Source organism: Hipposideros armiger, unplaced genomic scaffold, assembly GCF_001890085.2.
Source record: "Hipposideros armiger isolate ML-2016 unplaced genomic scaffold, ASM189008v1 scaffold_7, whole genome shotgun sequence".
Lineage (NCBI taxonomy): Eukaryota > Metazoa > Chordata > Mammalia > Chiroptera > Hipposideridae > Hipposideros > Hipposideros armiger.
Genome location: NW_017731357.1, coordinates 5,679,249 through 5,692,959, shown reverse-complemented (window position 1 = coordinate 5,692,959; position 13,711 = coordinate 5,679,249). Strand labels below are relative to the sequence as shown.

Below are 13,711 nucleotides of genomic sequence, written 5' to 3'. Positions count from 1 at the left end.
TCCAGGTTGAGCTGTTGTTCAGCATCTTAGCTGTGGAGGGCAGTGTCACTGGCCCTCATATGTGGGATCCGAACCGGGGCCCTATGGCGTTCCAAGCGAGTTCTTAACCAACGTGCCACTCGGCCGGCCCCCTGTTGTTTTTATATCCTTAGCTCTTCGAGGATTTTGTGGAGTGCTAACTTATGGGTGCCCCCGCCCCCTTCCTTTTACTCCACAAGCGCTTCTTGGTTCAACTAAGCCAATCTTCCATCTCCTCTACGCCTTCAATAATTGACTGACATCTCTCTAGTGTTCCTTCATCTCCTGTTTTTATGTCCTTTTGAGTTTATGTATTTTGTATTCATGTATTATTTTAGTGGGGTTTGTGTATGAGTTGCTGATACATACAGTTCAATAATTGACCCAGGTAATTTTTACAACTGTCTTGTATTTCCATTATCTCCTTTTTCTAAAGTAAACACCATGTTGACCTCTGCTATTTTGTTTTCTGATTCCGATGGGGACAGAATCAGTTAAAATTAATTAGACTCTTATCTAAGGCTTCTCTCAATGATTTAATTTAATTCTTACCCCTTATCTGTTGTATTGTTTAGAATTTGTATTTTATGTACTAATATCTGAGTAACAGTTGCTTTATGTATGCAGAATCAGCTTTCAAAACATTTTAAACAGAAATCCTTTTCAGAATCCCTGATCTTGTATATTGAGCATAATGCCACCAGATGGCAAAAGTGAGATCATCCCAAGCAGCTCCGAGCAAGAAATTTAAGGGTGCTTCTTCCATATTTTCTATAATCAAAGTGTAGTACCTAAATTTGAAATAGCCAACTTTGAAAAAGGCAGTAATGATTTTACTACAGTAATTAAATCATAGACTTTGGGCTTAAACGGACTTGTTCAAATCCGGATCTGTAAAACGAGGCTAATAATAACTATTTTATAGAATTTCAGGGATTAAATGGGGTGATGTATGGAAAACCCTAGCCTAGTGACTAGTATTTAATCAGTATTCAGCAAATGTTAACTTACTCTCTGTCACTGCAGTTGCTACACACACCTACACTCTTCTTTCACTTTAAGAAAAGGAAGTATTGTAGTTATAAATTCTGTTTCTAGCTGGGTAACATTTGGGTAATCATTTAGTGTTTGTGCACACGTCCATGTATTTTAAAGGGGAAAACTAAGATGGAATTAGTAGCTTTTTTCCTAGTCATTGACTTTATCATTTCATTCTGAATCTTTGCCTGAAGTCAAGTGCCTCCATTATGATTTGCTGCTAATCTTAGAACTTCTACAGTCTTCTCTGTAGGTAATTTAATCTCTTGTAATCTAGACTATACTCAGGAGCTCCTGTGACCTTTCCTTACATAATCAGGAAAACAGACTCTTGCTTAATACTGAGTCATTAAAATGTATACTGCTTTACCAAACAGAATGAGTTGCTTTTCCTGTTCAGAGCATCCTTTTTCCCAGGAGTTAGGGAAATTTCTAACTAATATCTTAAAATATGCCAAAATCTCATAAAAGACATGCAGGGCTGGACGTTGACACGCAGGGCTGGGGTAGATGTGGCTTGTGTGAGTATGTGATAAGCTCATTTCTACATAGGTGTGGCATTTGTAGCCTTAGTGGAAAACCGTGGTTTAGTCATTTCAGCCTAGTGTGACAAACAGATCTTTCAGAACAAAGCAGTATGTTGGTAGCTGTTACTAGAGCAGTGCTAGCGCTGTCTGTCTATATAAATAGAGAAATGGGCTTAGCCACAGAGGTGCAAACGGTCTGGTTATCTCATATATTAACGCAAACTGGACACACAGTTGTATTTAATGTTTAATGATCTCCTAGCTGTCCCATCCAGGCACTTTCTGACAACCTTCATCCTCCTCTGAGGGGTTTTGCTGTTGGGGTTTTGTGTTCATTTTTGTGGGTGTTGGCCTCATTCCATCCCTGAGCTTTCCAGGTTGACAGATGTAATTGAAAACTATGTTCTAAAGTGTTTCTTGTAGTGGGGTCTTTGGTTTGCACTTTCCCACTTTCCCACTAAACGGAGGGGAGGGGTGGTAGTCCACGAGACAAGTTGTTAAAAGGATTCCTTGATTGGAAATTTTTAGCTTTCATTTTGTTGCTCTATTTCCTGAAAATAACTTGGAGAGATGCTCTTGAGTTGTCCATCTACTGCTTTGATTCCTTGGATCCCACCCAGTCTTTCACTTTAAGAGAAAGCAAGTTATTGTTACAGAGGTCTCTGTATTTTGCAGCTGCCGTTTTGTAAGAAGCACTTTTCCCAAATAAAACAATAAATAAAAAAAGCCAAAATCTGTTAAAAGTACTTAACACCTGTGAACTCATGCCTTACAACATCTTGGAGGGAATTACTATTTTATCTGTATTTTAAAGATGGGGAAACTGGGCCACAGAGAGATTAAGTTACTTGACCAGGGACACAGAGTTTAAACATTTCTAGGTTTCAGATGCATGCAGCTGGGCTCCAACATTTGTAATGTTAACCTGTGTGTTACTGCTCATTGTTTTCTGTATTTTTAATAATACATTGCTATATTTATATAACTTAAGTGTCTTTTTAAAAGACTAGAAAGAGCTTGAACTAAAATCTTAAACTATGTCTGTATGACAAGATTATGAGTCCTTTTGATTTTTCTCTATTTTTCATATTTTGTAAAATGAGCATGTGTATAATCAGGGACCTAAAATCATTTAGGTTCACAAATACTAAAGCTGGAATGGCCACTAGCGATCATTTGGTTCAGATACCTTGGATGAATAAACTAAAATTCAACATTAAATGATTTGCTTACAAGTCACTGCTTCCTTTTCTTAGAGCTCTTGTTCCTTTTTTCTCTGACTCTCTTTTGGCTCCATCCCTCACACAGTATATTTTTAATTCAAGCAAGACATTCTCAGACGTAACATATGCATTGGTTTGTTTTTAGTAATTTGGTGATATATGTCAGAAGTCTTGGACCTTGCATTGCAGTTCTTTCTGCCAAATGGGATTTGTTTCCTGGGGAAATAATTGCAGAGATTTGACTGCAAGGATCTTTAGTATAAAAAGAAAATTGGAAAAAGCCTAAATGCCCAGTAATAGAGATTAAACTGGTATACTGGTAAAATGACCGTGTCATTTTAATCATCAACTGAAAATTATATAGGGGATGAATAATGACATGAGAAGATATTCACAAATATTTTATTATGAAAACATAATTCATTTAGTTACGTAATGTCACTGTCGCTTGAGAATAGGGAAAACTAACAGTTTTCACACAAGTCAAAGATTTTTTTTTTTAATTGGGGGAGGGGAACAGTGTTGGGGAATCGGGGAGAAGGAACAGACAAGTTGCTGTCCTTTTGTTCTTCAGTCTAGCTGTGGAGGACGTTGCTTCACTGGCCCATGTTGTTATTGTGATCATTGTGCTTTTCCCGGGTGAGGCAGATGGGTTGCCGGCCTCTGGACAGCCACTCACAGCGGCTCTTCGCAGCTCACACAGGCTGCTGGCCGCTCACGCTGGCTGCCGGCGACACAGGGTAGCCTATAGCAACCCACTGCAGCAGGGGCTGCAGCCTATGCCTTCGCAGGTGACTCTCAGCAGCCCAGCTCCAGGTAGAGCTGTTGTTCACCATCTTAGCTGTAAGGGCAGTGTCACTGGCCCTCATGTGGGATCCGAACCAGGGCCCTGCTGCTCAGAGCTGGCATCCCAAGCCAGCTCTTAACCAACGCGCCACTCTACAGGCCCCCTTCAAAGATTTTTTTTGATACCATATTTCTAGGCTGTTTCTAGGCCTGTAAAAATTAGTATACCCTAAGGAAGTTAGAGTAATTTTCAGTTTTCTTTAGTCTTCAGTAAAAGCTTTTACTTAAAAAAAAAAAATCTTATTTATCAAGTAGCATTTTAATAATAAGGCATTTATGTTGAAAATAATTGTTATCAAAGTACATTCTGAAAGTTGATTCACTTAAATTTGAGTGTTTGGTAGCCAATGCTTAATTCTATCCTGGGATTATCGGTGGGGGGGGGGTTGTGTGTGGTATTTTTTCAGTGATTTCAGAGAAACTCATCTTTTAATATTGTGCTCAAAAAAAGCAAAGCTGTGCGTACTTCGAGGTGAACATTAGGCATGAGTCCCTCTTTTTTTTTCCAATCACTTTTTAAGGTTCAGTTTCTAGGGTATCACTCAGGCTCTTTAAGTAAAATAAACCAGTTAATGCATAGTGTCAGGGAGGCTAACAATAAAGAAGTTGGAGAAAACAGCTTGTCAATTTTTTCTTATTATTTTCAATAAGAACTACTTCCTTTTGAAGTGTATTGTATTTTCTTCTATCTCCAGTGGCTGAGGGGAGGGCATGTTGACTTAAGGTCTCTGAATAGGAGACTGCTTCCTTCATGTTTAGGTTGGCTGATTAAGAGCCCTGGTTTATTTTGATTTTTTTTTTAATCCAGAACTACTTATGTCTTGTGACATTTGAGCCTATAACTCAACTGAATTGTTATTTCGTACTGAAGTAGTCTTCAGAATATCAAAGTGAAATACTATGAATGCATGGATTATGTTTGTCTTAGACTGTGTCTCTTTTCTTACAGATAGCACAACAATAGAGAAATTAAGAGCTATTTGTTTAGACCACGCCAAACTTGGAGAAAGCAGCCTTAGTCCATCTCTCGACTCGCTTTTCTTTGGTCCTTCAGCCTCACAAGTGCTATACCTAACAGAGGTTAGTTTTTTTTTTCCTTTTTAAATTTATTCTATGTTCTTCGCATTTGACCTTTTTATGGTAATGTCAATAGCATGGATAACATTGTAGTAAAACTTCTTTGAAATGGTCAAAGAATTTCTTAGCAGTGATGATAAGGGAAAAATCTTTTAATACAGTCCTTCTGTGTGTTTTTTTCCAGGTGGTCTATGCCCTGTTAATGCCTGCTGGAGCACCTCTGGCCGATGATTCTTCTGATTTTCAGTTTCACTTCTTGAAAAGTGGTGGCCTACCCCTTGTCCTGAGTATGTTAACCAGAAATAACTTCCTACCAAATGCAGATATGGAAACTCGAAGGGGTGCCTACCTCAATGCTCTTAAAATAGCCAAACTGTTGCTAACTGCCATTGGCTATGGCCACGTTCGAGCTGTGGCAGAAGCTTTTCAGCCAGGTGTGGAAGGCGTGAATCCTATGACATCGGTAATGCAAACTTTTTTTAAAATCTTTTTATAATAATAGATGGTAATTTTTAAAGTTAAACTTCTCAGCAACTCTTAAGTATAAAGTTCAAAGTTAATTAAAAATGTTTCTGGTTCCTTTCCAGTGATAACTCATTTTAGATCTTTTCTTTCATTAAATTATATTTGTATATATACAAATGCTTTCACTGACTATACTCTTATTTGAGAGGACCGTTCCTTCCTGCCCCCTTAAATCGTGTTTGACTTGCAACTATTTTAAACCTAATAAAACCTCTATATGAATCTCTTACTCATATTTGGCAGATAATAAAGACACAGGTGGTATTAAAAAAAGATATAATTTAACCTGTTTCCAGCCACTTTAACAGGCTAAACCTCCAGTTCTGAGCTTACTCTGACTCTGTCTTTGCCTTGGTGGCATCCTTGATCCACCAAAAGTTGTCAAGACATGCCAGAATTCAATGCCTACTTATGAAGAGGTCAAACTACTCATTTAATTCTGACTAAAATTAGAATTCTTCTGAATGCATTATAAGTGATGTTTTACTAAGTTACTGATAGAAATAAAAGCTTCAGGAATATAGTGTGGGTTTTTTAGAAATGGCTGAGGTTTTAATCAGGGAGACTGGAATATTGATTCGATATGTGATATAATTGTGATAATAGCATTTATGATTGTTTTCGGTGTGATGATGATACTGTGGTTACATTTAAAAGGAATAGCACTCCCCCTTCCTTTTTTTTAAGTAGTTGCTGAAACAGTTACAGATGAAATTATATGATATCCAGAATTTGCTTCAAAAGTAAGCCTCGGGTAGAGAGGGGACAAAAAGTGAAGGGGTTGGTTAGATAAACAATTTTGGTCCTATGTTCATAATTGTTGAAGCTGGACGATGGGTACATGGGCACTAGTAAAACCATTCACTTCACTTTCATATATGTTAGAAGTTTCCCATTAAAAAGGATTTTTTAAATGGCCTAAACCTTATATTGTTTTGTAATTAGGGTCCCATGTTTCTTAGAATAAAAAAATTGGTCTTGTTAAGATAAAAACAGATTCTTATCATGATCCCTGGCACAGGTGCTTAATGAAGTACACAGAAAACAATTACATGCTTCCCTCTTTCACTTTTCTTCAGTATTTATTCTGAAAATGTGCTATTGTGGATACAAAGGTACGTAATTAGCTTCTAATCTTAAGAAGCTCACGGTCAGTAGGGAGTTAAAGGTAAAATTAGTAAAATAGATATGTATTAAATACTGTTGTAGAAGTACAGTTGACTCTTGAACAACATGGGGGTTAGGGCAACAACCCCCACACAGTTGAAATTCATGTATAACTCGTCAGCCTTCCACATCTGCAGATTCCCAACTGCAGATCAAAAAGACTGTTTCCTTCCGCCCACCATTGTGAACACACACTAAGAAAGGGGTCAACTGCGAGCCATGAAGAAAACCCTCGAAAGAACCTGTGGCAACGCTCCAATCTCAGACTTCTAGTCTCCAAAACTGAGAAAGTAAATTTCTGTTGTTTAGATACCCCACTCCCCAAAATAGGAAAAAAGATATTACTGTTTTTGATCCATGGTCCGTTGAATCTGTGGGTGTGAAATCCAGGGATACGGAGAGCTGACTACATATTTATTGGGGGAAAAAACATCCGAATATAAGTGGACTCATGTTGTTCAAGGGTCAACTGTACTTAGAATATAGAGAAGGGCTGTTACAACTTGAAAGACAGAATTGCCTGGTTAATAACTACTTAAAAGTAATTGTTTTTCTTACAGATTTAAAAACTTGAATTTCTATTAAAAAACTGATACCTTTCCTACATTTATACTTTTATTCTGTTATTGATATTTCTTAATTTTTCTCCTTTTCAAAGAATTTGATGACCAGTGGGAATGGGAGCAGGGTCTGCCCAGGAACATACATATAAAAGATGTGGCGTACTTTACTGAATCTCTAGATAGGGTTGGAACTTGTCAGTTCAGTTTATCACTTGCCCCTACAAGTTAGGCTGAGCGCAGATGGAGAGACATGAGTCGGACTGATCTAGAATGGGGGTTTTCAGAGGGATGTGTAGCACTCTGCTGCACAAGAAAAAGAGGAAGCCCACATTGTTGGCAACGTGAAGTACTTTTTGTGTAAGTTACCACAGGTTCTACAGTACATCTATGAAAAGAAGTCGTCCTGAGGGAGTGATGAAGGTGGTGAGGAATAAACGGTTGGGTCTGATTGTGTACAAATGATTTACTCCAAGTAAAATGGTTATCTTTTTTCAGGTCAACCAAGTTACTCATGATCAAGCAGTGGTGCTACAGAGTGCCCTTCAGAGCATTCCTAATCCATCATCCGAATGCATGCTTAGAAATGTGTCAATTCGTCTTGCTCAGCAAATATCTGATGAGGTTAGTATTAAACTTTAAACTTCTGAAATCCTGGAAGGTTCATTTCTTTCTCCTTTTGACCCTCTGTTAATTTAGGAATAACCCTTGTCACAATTTAGGGCCTAATTTTCCTAGGCCCACTCACTTTAATCACTGTTTCAGTCTAGATAAAACCCCCTTAACATGAATTTTACCTAATATTAATATTAGCACTTTCTGATTTTAATCATCTTTATGTACAATAAATAGCATCTTTTAAAGTATATAATTCCATGAATTTTGATAAATGCATATATGTGTGAAACCACCCCCACAATCAAGACACAGAACATTTCCATCACTCTGTGTGTGTCCCTTTTTGCAGTCCATTCTTCCCTCCACCCCTGGCCCTAGGTAACCACGGATCTTTTGACACTGTATCTAGTTTTCATTTAGCACAAGTGTACTTATACAGTGTGTGTTCTTTTATGTCTGGTTTCTTTGACTTAGAATAATCACTGAGAAATATCTGTGCTGTGTGAACCTTTGGTCCATTCCTTTTTATTGCTGAGTAGTATCCCATGATGAACATTTTACATTGTGTTTATCTATATACTTGGCAAAGGACATTTGCATTGTTTCCCCTTTTTGGTTGTGAATAAAGCTGCTGTGAACATTCTGTTCAAGTATTTGAGTGGACATAGGTTTTTATTTATCTTGGTTAAAAATACTAGGAATAGAGTGGTTGCATCACGTTTGTAGTCTTTTTAAGATTGTTCCGAAAGTAATACAAGGCCAGATAATAATTTGGAGTATATACTTTGTGGTGTTGCTGTGTAAAAAAAATGGGACAAATGCAACTTGGGAACTTAAGAGACTGGTACTGCTTCACAGCAATTCCTGTGCCTTTGCAAGGAGAAAAATTTTTGCTTTTCTAGTGATTATTCCACTCTAATACTCTTTCAACAGTTGTAATTACTCATTATCTTACAGGCTTCAAGATATATGCCTGATATTTGTGTAATTAGAGCTATACAAAAAATTATCTGGGCATCTGGATGTGGAGCATTGCAGCTAGTATTTAGCCCAAATGAAGAAATCACTAAAATTTATGAGAAGGTAAGAGTTACCACCGAAATACATTCCTTTCAAATAAATGTTGTTTAATTGGGCATGAGGCAGAAGTATGTCTGGTAGCTTTAATAATCCAGTCACTTGCATCTTAATAGGTTGAAAATTAACTGGTAGTTATGGTAAGAATACAGTAAAATTTCATTTTGAAGAAGAAAGTTCTTCAGAATCCTGCCATGAAACTTCTTTTTTAAAAAATACAAAACTATCTTTTCTACTTCTCACTAGGGTCAGATGTAATTGTGTCATACTGAATTTGATTTCTCCCATTCTCTTTATTCATCTTTAATTGTCTTTCTGTCCTGTGTAAATTTTGGTTTAAGTATCAATCAGCTATGTTATCGCATTTAAGTATTTTTTATTCTCTTAACGTAGTAAAAAGTAGAGTGTCAGCCAATTAGGTATCTCTGACCCTCTGTCAGGTTAAGCAAATTATTTACAGAAGAGAGTCTATGTTTTGACTCTTTGATTTTCTGTTGTATGTGCCTGCCTCTAATAGCCACTTCTGCATATTTAGAAGGGGAAATTAAGTTACAGGAACTTCTCTGGCTCAGCAGACCCTCCCTTTTAGGGCCAGCATAACCCTGATGTGACCTACCCTCCCTTTTAGGGCCAGCATAACCCTGATGTGACCTGTATATGTGTTGGTGTCCTGTAAAACCCATCTGGTACAGTGCTGGGTATTCATTGAGCTAATATTTTGAATGCTTATTCTTTCTCAGGAATGTACTATTATTACTTTTTGATAAAGTCAGGTTAGAATTTATTAGGTACCTAACCAAGCATATTTTAGGTTGTAAAACCTTCAAACCCTTCCTTAACAACAGTGTAAGACAGTTGCTTTCAAATTAAATGGCACTATAGATAAACCACGTAATGAAACGAGTCAGAAGTACCTAACTGCAGTGCCAGAGTGGTTCTTGAGAAAGGAATGATTGCTGGTGCAAAAGTACACAGCTCAAAAAGTCTCTAGAAGCCTGGAGGATGAAGAAACAGGTGGTATGTTCAGTGTGCTCCTTCATCCCTCGTTGGCAAGTAGCAACATACTGGAATTAAACTTCATTGTCGCTTATAGTCATTTCCATAGTATTCCAAAGGGCCCTCAAGAGCGGTAGTTAAAGAGGCTGAAGCCAGAGGGTTTAAGTGAGTAAGTAAGTTTTAAGCACTAACTTTTAAGTTGTATGAGCTTTTTCTTAAATGCAGTTCTACGTAATTTGCCCCTATCGTTTTACAGACCAATGCAGGCAATGAGCTGGACTTGGAAGATGAACAGGTTTGCTGTGAAGCATTGGAAGTGATGACGTTATGTTTTGCCTTGATTCCGACAGCCTTAGATGCTCTTAGTAAAGAAAAGGCTTGGCAGACTTTCATCATTGACTTACTGTTGCATTGTCACAGCAAGTAAGTATCTTTTTTAATTGTAAGAAACTTGATCTTATTTTTGTAAGCAAATAGGAATTAATTTATGCTGGTGAAATTTATCCCAGAAATCAAATATTTATTGTCTCTATAGCATGCTAATACTTAGGAAAATTTTATTTAAACCCATTTTGCCTAGACCTAAATTTGTTTGGTTTTAGTCTCTACAAAATGCCAACATTAATTGTCAACATAAAATCAATTTTTCTCTAATTTCAGAATTTCACCTAAGGGGTATATATTTTAGCCATTTTAACAATCTAGTTTACAAGATTTAAATTAGGACATTAGCCTCCTATCTTGGATACCTAGCTGCCAGGGTTGTTTGTTTTGTTTGTTTGTTTTAGTAAAGTTGTTAATTCAACATGAAATTCACAAGGCAGGGGTATGGTAAGAACTTTTGTATCTTACACTGAGAATAAAGACCAACTGTAAAGCCCTCATTTTCATTTGAACAGCATTTAATCAATGACACTGATTTTGTTTTGGGCTTTTGTGCAAATCAGATTTGTGGAAAACGTTGGTATCCATCCTCATGGCAATCTAATCCTCACCTTAATGAGGTAACTTGTTAAACTCGAGCTCTAATTATTTCACTGCTATATGTAATTACTCGGTCTTATGTTCATTTTGTTTATTCTGTCTCATGCCATTCAACAATGACAGAAATTACTGATGAAGAAGTGTAAGGTCAAAATAAGCAATTTGCTAAAATGAAGCCTAGTGATAAAGCTTTTTTAAAAAAATATGTACATGATGTAATGGTGTAGGTTCAACTTGCTCCAAAGGATGCTGTAAAGGTATTTAATGGGTCTCCAGTGGGATAGTCTACTGCTTGAGAAGTTCCTCAGTAATTTCCTTGAAGACATCTAGTCCAACCTATTCAGAAAGTCCCTTGACATGATCCTCCCCAAATAAGGTTGAGTTTGCTATCTCCTTGAGAAGACTTTATCATCATTGGACAACTCTGTATGTTAAGAAAGATAAATTGGTTGATTAAGTCTAATTCCAAATAATAATACTTTGGGTGGAGGGAGGAGAGGAACGATATTAGCCAACAGTTTCAATGAAGTCAAACCTGGAGGTAGCAAATAACTTACTATGTGTTGATTTTTAAATTTTAAACTGAATTAGGAAAATTGGCAATTACAAAATAATCACAGGGATGTAAAGTACAGCATAGGGAGTATAGTAAATAATATTATAATAACTATGTATGATGTCAGATGGGCACTTGACTTACTGGAGGGATCACCTTTGTAAGGTACTTAAATGTCTAACCACTATGCTGTACACCAGAAACCAATACAATACTGAATGTCAACTGTGATTAAAATTTAAAAGAAAAAATAGGAACTTATTTCACTTTCTTGGCTACTAAGTATTAAGGAAATTGGTCTAACAGGTTTTTCTGCCCTCAACCGGTTATGAAAATTCCCATTATAGGAAATTAGAACTACTCCGTTCCTCCCTGAAGCTTACACACAAAGAAGTGAAGTACTGTAGACAGCACTTCATCTCATTATGCCTCTGTTACCTTGTCTTCGACAAAAATGGGGCTCTTCTGAGGTTAAGATCTTTTTGAGCTTTAGGTGTCCAATTTTCTTCTCTGGTACTGACTCACCCTGCCCTGCAGTTTTCAATCATTTTATAAATATCTGAGTACCTATTACAGGTTCAAAATCCTTTATTTCCAGTTTGTAAGGATTTGCCAGCAAACCTGACCTGAACATGGTTTTATTGGCATTACCTTTCTAAAATCTGAATCCCCAAACACATCTGGCCTCAGGGGCTTCACATAAACAAGTGTGAACCAGCACACACACGAAGTTACCCTTCAGGTAGAGTTTATATTTAAATAATTGTATTACTAACAAGTATAGCTATTTACAAAGGTTTTCCCACATATATTTTCTCACTTAATTCTATAGCAGTTCAGAAGTAGACTTTGCTGATAGAGAGCATAAGACAAGTTAAATGACAAGGTTCTCTTGAGTTCCAACTTATTTCTGCCACATAGTATGTACAATTTTAATCTACCGGCAAATTATGAGAGTCCCTACTACGTGCTTGGCAATGCGAATCCAAAGTCAAATAAGATAGTTGTACTCAAGGAACTTTGAGACAAAGTAGTGTCATAAAAGAGAAAGTAGTTTGGGAATCGGAAGAGAAATAAGTAAGTTACTTTTACCTGGAAGGAGCAGAAGTGAAGGTTCTCTGCAGAAGGTAGCTTGTGAGCTCATGTTTGTGTAAGATTTATATGTGCGGAAAATGGAAGATGGGCATCAGTGGTGCTCTCGCTCTCTCACCCTCGCTCCCCTACATGCTTCGTGTGTTTTTGAACTCCATACACTTTGCTCCTCTCCATACTGCTTCTACCCATTTTAAACAACCAGCACCCATTGCCTGGACAACTGCAATATCCTTAATCTTTCCACACTTAATGCTGGTCCATGAGGTGTTACTCTAATCTGTTGACCACACTGCAGACAGAGTGATCTTTGTAAAATATGATTGTGATGTTTTCCTGCTTAAAATCTTTTCCTGTCTTCCCATTGCCATTTCAATTTGGTTTATAAGCACTCTACAATTTGGTTCTTGGTTCTAATCAGTTTCCCTTATCCCTAGGCTCAGAAAATCTCCCAGATCTCTGTTCCTATTAGATGAGGTCTGTTTCCACATCGTAACAATGACCTTATTTTATTGTAAACACTCACAATTGGATTTGAATTCCTTTAGGTGGATATGGTGCCCCCCCCCCCCCCCACCCCCGCTCCCTCCAGCACCAGTTGCTTTATTCCCTGCCTGTTTTAACTTCTTTATGTTACTTCTCTGATCCATGGAGGCAGTTGAGTTTGCCACTCCTGGCATAGTGCTTTCAGGGCAGAGCTGAGTAGTCCTGTTTGCTGTGTAGAAGAGTAAAGGATACTATTGTAAAGGAAATAGGAGTCAGTTTACAGAAAGCCTTTGATGCTGAGATCTAAGTAGTGTTAGATTTTAATATGGTGGTCTCATTGGTAAATAATTTATCAAGTACCTATTATGTATCAGGCACTGTTCTACAATAGCTACTGGGGATATAGCGGTAAACAACAGACAGAATGTCTGTCAGCTTTCTTGGAGCTACGAACTAAAGGGGATGGGGCACGGGAACGAAAGACATGTTAGATAGTAATAAATGCTGTGGAGAGAAATACAGCAGGAAAGGGGATAAGGAGTTGGGGAGGGGTCAGTGGAGTTCAGTTGTATACAGGCATACTTCACTTTATTGTGCTTCACAGATGTTGCATTTTTTACAACTTGAAGTCAGGACCCTCTACCAGCAAAGAGATTATGACGCACTTTACTGTGGTGGTCTGGAACAAACTTACAGTATCTCCGAGGTATACCTGTATTAGGATAGAGAGGGCTTCCCTAAAAAGGTGACCATTAAACCAAGCTCTGAAAGAGTAAGATAGTAATCCATGTAGATAATGGGGGAAGTGTGTTTGAAGCACAGAAGCAACAGATGCAGATGTCCTGAGGCAGGAACATGCCTGACATTTAAAGAGCAGAAGGGACACCAGTATGGTTGAAGCTGGAGGGCAAGCGGAGGTCA

At 37.6% G+C, this 13,711-nt stretch overlaps 1 protein-coding gene across 1 annotated transcript in view; it reads left to right on the top strand.

Annotated features, from left to right (window-relative positions):
- Positions 1 to 13,711, top strand: part of USP9X (ubiquitin specific peptidase 9 X-linked) — a 130,475-nt gene that overhangs the window by 83,795 nt on the left and 32,969 nt on the right. Inside the window, exons 21-25 of the mRNA XM_019648934.1 lie at positions 4,602 to 4,732; positions 4,914 to 5,192; positions 7,480 to 7,605; positions 8,557 to 8,682; positions 9,929 to 10,095. Of these exons, the coding sequence (XP_019504479.1) occupies positions 4,602 to 4,732; positions 4,914 to 5,192; positions 7,480 to 7,605; positions 8,557 to 8,682; positions 9,929 to 10,095 (829 nt within the window). The remainder of the gene's footprint in view (positions 1 to 4,601; positions 4,733 to 4,913; positions 5,193 to 7,479; positions 7,606 to 8,556; positions 8,683 to 9,928; positions 10,096 to 13,711) is intronic.